At 42.8% G+C, this 7,354-nt stretch overlaps 1 protein-coding gene across 3 annotated transcripts; it reads left to right on the forward strand.

Moving 5' to 3' along the window:
* The first annotated feature begins 4,182 nt into the window (after positions 1-4,182).
* LOC6506891 (actin-binding Rho-activating protein) lies at positions 4,183-5,123 on the forward strand. Of its 3 annotated transcripts, XM_014909466.3 has the most exons (3): positions 4,184-4,322; positions 4,375-4,927; positions 4,985-5,123. In XM_014909466.3, the coding sequence occupies exons 1-2, from the start codon at positions 4,290-4,292 to the stop codon at positions 4,903-4,905; spliced, it is 564 nt and encodes a 187-aa protein (XP_014764952.1). In that variant the 5' UTR covers positions 4,184-4,289; the 3' UTR covers positions 4,906-4,927; positions 4,985-5,123. The 3 variants fall into 3 exon arrangements, with proteins under 3 accessions (XP_001957052.1, XP_014764952.1, XP_014764951.1); XM_001957016.4 differs by having other exon boundaries at positions 4,183-4,322; positions 4,375-5,123; XM_014909465.3 differs by having other exon boundaries at positions 4,191-4,322; positions 4,414-5,123.
* The last annotated feature ends 2,231 nt before the right edge of the window (positions 5,124-7,354 follow it).

The following is a 7,354-nucleotide window of genomic DNA, read 5'->3' on the forward strand; positions in this document are numbered from 1 at the left end:
CTATTATATTCAAACAGTGATGACTTAATCCTTACAGAAACATTTCAAAATTTTCCATATTTTCTATTACTTACTTTTTATGATATTTTTAGTTCCTAATAAAACCTGTCAAGTTTATTTCCCTTACATATTTCTGTAATATTATCAAGCTGCTTTAAATTTGTGCCTCAGTTACATAACAATGAATTATGTTTTCCTTTTTATTATAATATTTTCACAAGCCAGTTGATGGCCAATTCCGAGCCACAATAAACATGACCTTGGACATATTCCGACGCTGATTTTAGAAAAAAAGGACTCGCACTTAGTCGAACATTTTGAGGATATTCTGCAGACATCTTTTTAGGAGCCATTCATATCCATTTGTTTGACGTCATGTCGTTTATGGTATCTCATAACTACAGCCTGCAACTTAAAACCCACAATCGCCGCCATTTCACTGATGTTTCCCTCTTATTTTTTTGTTTATTGAATGGCGGCGCAGTTGGAATTTAAATATGTAATTAAGTCCTCGGACAAGGAGCCTGGAGCCGCTACAAATGGGGCTGGTTGCCGGGCCTACGCATATTAAAATGAGTTTTTATTTTTGTTTCCCGACCGACCAGAGGACCTAAAATTATTGGTTGGCCCGTCGATGACCGCATCGGTACTGGGCTAATGAAAATTAAATTGAATAAGTGGAAGCCGGGTATAATGGAATCTAATGGGCACATGATTGGGACGCAGTTGCGTGCAAATCATGACCGCGATTAAGTGCAAATGAAGCCTGATTAATTGCCGGGCGACCGATATACGTTGGCTTAATGCAAACAAAAGGCTAGCAAATATCATATTTTATGGCCACTTTCGTTGGCCTTGGTCGGTTGGTCGGTTGGTCGGTCTCTTGGCCATTGTTCCGGTGGCACGCATAAAAAAGCCAGAGTTGCGGCCATGAAAATTCATGGCGAAACCAAAATTTTACTAGCTGCCGGTTGGATATTAACTTGGCGCCCGCTTTGATACCCAAAAAAAATCAGAATGGCATTCAACTTTGTTAATTTGTCATAAACCGTTTTACCAACCATTGACTTTGCAACCTAAATTAAATAATATTGACCATTTCATAAAGTTTTTATTAGGTGTAGAAAGTACAAAGGGTTTTCTTAAGATGAGTAATGAAAACTTTAGTTCAAGTTCACTAAAAATACTTATCGATATAAACATCGATATAAAAATGTACCCCTTTAGCAACACTCTGCGTATGAGTAATTTTTATTGCCAAACATATAATTTTTCCATAATTTATGACTTCTTTCTAATTCCATTTGACGAAAAGTATTAGAAAATCATGTTAGAAAGGCCCATAAAAAGATATTTGTGTATGGATATGGATTGCCAATGAAAGTGTTACCAAAAACCGAAAGGCGAAATTGGCTTAAAGGCTTTCGCGTTCATTGGCAGGTCATAAAACCCTTCGGGGCAACAACAAAAGCAACACCCGCAACACTGTGTCAATAAAAGTGTCAATCAAATCAATGGCACGACAGGACAGCAATTTTTCATCCTCCCACAAATACACACACACACACACATCCAGCACCGGCTGTTGCATACTTTTGGGGGCAAAAAGGAAAACAAAAGGACATAAAAACATTGTGGCATTTGCCAACACTGACGTTGGCAAAACGCTTTGCCCTTTTTGTCCCCCGCCACATGTTGACTTGGCTAATTTTTTGTGATCACTTTCGGCCAACTCCAAAAATTTGGTTTATTGGATTTCTGTTTCGGTTTAATATTTGTGGGCATTTCTTTCTTTCTCTTTTTGGAGGTCATCAGCTGTCTGTTGTCATGGAAAAGTCTGATTTCAGTGAACATCGGATATATTAAACGCTCTGATTATGACAGCCACCGACTAGGCCAGAAAAGTCATAAACCAAACCTCGGCTCCTGCCCAATGATGCTGAAAAAATTCAACTACCAGATGTCCCATCTCTCCGGTTTTTATGCAAAGACTACTTTCGGTTCGGAATTCGTTCATTTATCAAAATTTGACTTCAGCCAGACCTAGCCAAAACACAAAATAAATCGCTTAGTCGTTTTGGCCAAAAAGTTATAAATGACGTAAAATTTTGAGGGCCAAGTCAAAGTGCTTTGTCTTCTAGTAAACAAAACAAGGGAAATGGGTTAAAGAGAGCCAGACTTGGCTGACAAATGGCCAACAATGTTTGGCAGTGATCTGAAAATGATTTGAAAATTATTTTGGGAAGACAACTATCGTTTAAAGCTCTCAAAGCGGATTTTGGCTTACAAAGACCGTCAAACGAACAGGTGTTAACCGCAGGCCATATAAATTCCGTCTCTGGCTCAATGAAAATGGCGGATTAAGCAGCAATTTGTAAATCCAATACGAGCGACTTGCCTCAACCCGACAAATTTATTGCCGAACGTGCCACACATAAAATTCGTTCAGGCGAGACAATTTCTTACATTCTTTTTGGCTGATTTTGGCTGCTGCATTTGCGGAAAATTGTTTTACATTTCAGCCAGAGCCAAATTGAATAATGTGTCGGGGATTTTCGAGAGGGCCAATACAAACAAGCCATAAATTCTCGGGGCCATATGCAGACATTGTCGGATCTTAAGTGCCAGTTGTCAAGGGGCGGGGGGCGTGGCACTCTTCCAGCTGCCACTCACACACTCGACATTTTCCGGTTGCAGCTTAGAGGCAGTCAAGGAAATAGTCAGACAGCTGGCAGGATTTAGTTGCCAATAGTGATGGAGATCAAAAGACAACACAACTCTAAATTAATTATATGGGAAATCAAATAATTAGTTCAGGAATAGAAATTCCAACATGTCTGCTGAATAATGGGAATTATTTTCCCTGCCTCATTAAAATGAAATCATCGCCATCACTGTCAGTTGTTGACACTCGGACGTCCTTGGTCCTTGAGCTCCTTAAAAAACGTTCAATAGACACTTCATCAAATGGAAAGTTTGTTAGTGAGCAAACACCCGCCAAACGTAAGAAACTTCAAAGCCTCTGCCGTCCACGACTGGCCAAAAATAAGCTGCTTTGCATTAGCCTGTCCCGATGCCGGATGCCCGATGCCTGATGCCCTGTGCCCACTTGATTTCATTTGTCATGCCCGGCCATAAATAACTAAAGACCAACGGCAAACGTTAATCACAGCAAGTGGAGGAAATCAAGAACAGACAACAGATCCAGGTTGTTAAAGCTATCGGAGGAGGGGAAACCCCAACACCAACACCAAAGTCAGAGTCAGAGTCACAGTCCTGACACCAGCATTAATTGCGCATTAATGTTTATTGCTTAGCGGATGTGGAAGTGGCGCCATTTTGCCATTTGTCTGCTGTGTCTCCCTCCTCCTCCTCCTCCTCTGACTCTTGGCGGAAAAGGAGAAACAGAAAAACCGCCACAAAACAGTTTTGATACCCTGCGAGGACACAGTCGGAGACAGAGTCCTTGCTTTAAGAAAGGACTTAATACTCATTCAGTGGAACTATTGGTTCATCCCCTCAGCAGAAAAATAATTGGATTGCCAGATTGTGTGACAATATTTAATTGGAGTCAGCCGGAGGGGAAGATCCTTTGGAAAGCTTCCAAACGAGAAGCTTGGACTGAATTGGTTCAAGGGAAATTTAACAATTACGTTAATAAGAGTATTTTAAAACTCAATGAGACCTCAATAAAAGACTCTATAATATAAAAAAAATATATTTAATCCAAAGAACATTGAAGCTTCGTCTTGGCATCTTTACTTTCATTATCTTTTGGCCTTTCAATTCCTCGTATTGTTTCATTAACTTCTTCACATTCCCCTTATCCTTATCCTTTTTTTCTTGTTCTTCGTGCTGTCCTGCTACCAGCTCTGAGAAATTTGTTTTGTATTTCCGGTTGCACTGAGCTTCCAAATACTTCCGGTGACTTGCGCGCTCCATTCGGGGCTTAAATTTATGGACCTAGTTTGCGAGCAGTTTCCGCCGCATTTGCCACATGGCTGCCACTGCCTGGGGCACTGCCTGTGGTTGCGGCTTAAATTCATGGAACCAAATAGTGAATACATTGAGTTTAAGGACGACACTCTGATTGATTATCCCGGAGAGCGCACGCCCTTGTGGTGGCTTTGACGTGGTCTGTGATTGAAAGGATCGCTAATGAGATGCATGTTAATGTGTGTTTGTTTATTTGGCATTCCAGGAAGTCACAGTAGGCTCTCCTGGTGTGCCTTCATCTCTATCATTTCGGCAAACTGCTTCACAAAATTCCACTTCAAAATCCCAACGAAATGGCAGAAAAGCATCCAGCGAGTGGGCCAGAGGTGAGTTCGCCATTCCGTCCTGCCTGATAGGTCAGTGAACTGTAGCTTTCAGGGATCCTCGGTATCCTCGCGCATCACGCTCTTCAACCAGCATGCGGAGCAGCACCAAAACTGGATGATGATTAATCCCTTCGCCCACTACAACGTCAGCGAGATGCCCAAGCGCAGTTTCGGCCAAGAGGAGTACGGCCGGGCTCCGGCCGGCAGTCGCTCGGAGCAGAGGGCCCTGGCGGCCAATGTCCGGGCCCTGCAGGAGATCCTGCAGCTATGCGAACAGATCGAAAAGTCGGGCCAGGAGGATACCGAGAGGCATGGGGGCAAGACCGTGGCCTTCGGCGCCCTCTTCGACATCTACAATGACATCTCGGACAAGTTGCTGGCCACTCTGCTGGGCGCCAGGAAGTACGGATTTGTCGACTTTAGCGGTGAGACCTTGTTCCAAGGACGCGATGAGACCGTGCCCGTGCGGCTGGTTCGCCCTTTCCAGGAATTGAAAATGGAAATCCTGGCCAAGGTCGAGGACATACGCTGCATTTATGTAGAGAAGACAAACGTAGAGCCGACTACACTGCGCCAGGAGTAGGTCACACCAAAAAGGGAATCAAGTAAATTGAATTAAAATCAGCCTGAAGGCTTTACTCACCTTTCCAATCCCACCCCAGAATCCAAATGGGAAACCTACGAATCCCGTCACGTATACGACACGAGGCCTCGGCCTAAGCTCCTGGCAGGCCTCATTCCCTCACACCCTCCGAGATTGTATCACCTTCAGGAAATAAACAAATTACAGGAGACTTCAAAGCCGCGTTCTTGTACTCGCTCAGCTGACAAATTATGTGAAATTATGTTTGATTAGATGAAGAAACCATAAGTCATTCGGAGTTCCATGTTCTGGGGAGACAGTGCGACAAGGACTAGGTTCTACCCCACACACAAGTCCACGGGAAGCCAAACATTTTAGGTTCTGAATATCTGAGAGGATCTGTTTAAATTTTATATCTCAGCCCACTGTCGCCAGCTGGAAGCTTCTTTTTTCGAGGAGAACTTTGGTGTGGGTTTAATGTAGCGTTGATTTGATTTAACAACGAACCGAACAACCTCCCACTACCCACCAGCCTGTTCCATTGATTCCTCACCTCAAGGCCGGGGCCTTTAAAGCCCCAATAAATTTCGCACACACTTTCTGGGGGTGGCATGCCACAAATGATTGAATAATGAAGAGCGAGTGCCAGAGTTCCCGGTATTTGTGACATATAATTATGATGGAAAGCCCGGAAAGCGGGTTGAATAGAATGAAATGATCTAAAATAAACATGTTTCCGTTGTGCCGAGTTCAAAAAAAATGGAGGAAGGGGACTAAATGGAATTTGTTATGCAAATGTCATGACTCGGCTCGTTGCGCACAACATCCGCTTGCCATTTTTCAGAGGACCAAAGGACCTCCAGTGGTGGCGGGTGACTCAGTAACTTTGGTTCTAGGTGCTGATTGCTTTGGTCCTGCGGGTGGTCCACGTTTTCTGCTGGTTGAATCACAGTCCCCATTCACATCCACACACGCCCGATTGGCCCAGACAAAGGTAAACAAAAGCCAAAGCCAGAAACAAAACAGAAAATTTTGGTCGAATGGTTAACTTTTGGCCCGAACGTTGCCACTTGAACTTTACTTATTTATGTGCATATTTTTGGCTACTAGAATCACGCCCTAGTCCCAGTACATGAGTATGAACTATTGATTTTATATTCCAAGTACAGAGAAAGTGTGTTGATATTTTTTTTGTCATAATTTAAGGTTTTCAGCAAGAACATCATAAACCAATATTCTGATTATTATCGTCTACTTTTGTCTAAATTCCAGTCTCTTCCTGGGATGCAACGGTTTCAAGTTTCTCCAACTTCAGCTTAGAGGGAAGCCCCTTCCGGACGTCTTCAGTTTCCGTCAAAAGTTGTGGCTTTCAGCTGATTTATGGCCAACGCGGAGAACGTCAAAGGACACGCCGCAGCGAGCTCCGTAAGCTGAGCCAACTCGCATCCGTTTCCGCTCGTCCACCGGCTGTGTCTCACCAAACATACAAAGGCGAGAGAAGACGGAGTTTTCCCAAAGGATTTTCCTGCAACAAGGTAGTAAGCTCTTTTTGATTAGCCACCAAAGGTCCTGGGGAGTGCTCCGCCGGAGTTGATAAGCGGTCGAAATCATAAAACTGTCATTTGACAGCTGATAAGAGAGCGGCGCGTGTATCAGGTCAGGTCACTCCAGGGTTATTTTCGGGTCAGCAGGACTGTCTGGCCAGGACATAAAATGTGACACGAGTCTCTCACTTTCGAAGTTAGCTGTAACCGGATGAACTCGTGTAACTTTGCAAACTTTATATGGATAGTACTAAGATACAAATAAGAAACACCTGTATATACTTTGAGGAATAATTAGACATCATTTTAATACTAGAATTTTCGTAATAAACTTCGGCAATTACTTCTTAAGCTAAACTTTGCGCCAATATTATATTAAGCACAATTTATCGATAAAAGCTTAAAATCCCTGCTATCGAAGTTGTTCCATCACCAGAAAGAAGAATGAGTGGTAATACTGGCAGGACCGTTAACGATACTAAATCTGCTAAACAAATATAACGTATCCTAGTTACTGCCAAAAATTGCCCAAAACAGGGTAACCAATACCACTACCATCCCCTACCACTTTTTGGTCTAAATAATAAACATAAAAATTATACCTCCAAGGCATATTAAGGCTAATGTCTGAAGCGTTGAGATAAAACTAAAATGGCCACCATTTTGAGGCACAAAAACTTTTCAGACGCACATTGCAAACAATGACGTAGTCCTGGATCCTAGCTCCTTCGTCTTCCAGGCAGTTTCCATTATGCAAATGGCAGCTATTTGCTGCAGAAACACAAAGGACATGAACTCGCATGGAGGATTTATAACGTCAAATAGGTTATTTATATGCCGCGTTATTGTTTATGATTGTCGTCTCTTTATTACACTCCAGACTCATTCGCATTTAATTATATTCA

This window comes from Drosophila ananassae, chromosome 2R (assembly GCF_017639315.1).
Source record: "Drosophila ananassae strain 14024-0371.13 chromosome 2R, ASM1763931v2, whole genome shotgun sequence".
NCBI lineage: Eukaryota > Metazoa > Arthropoda > Insecta > Diptera > Drosophilidae > Drosophila > Drosophila ananassae.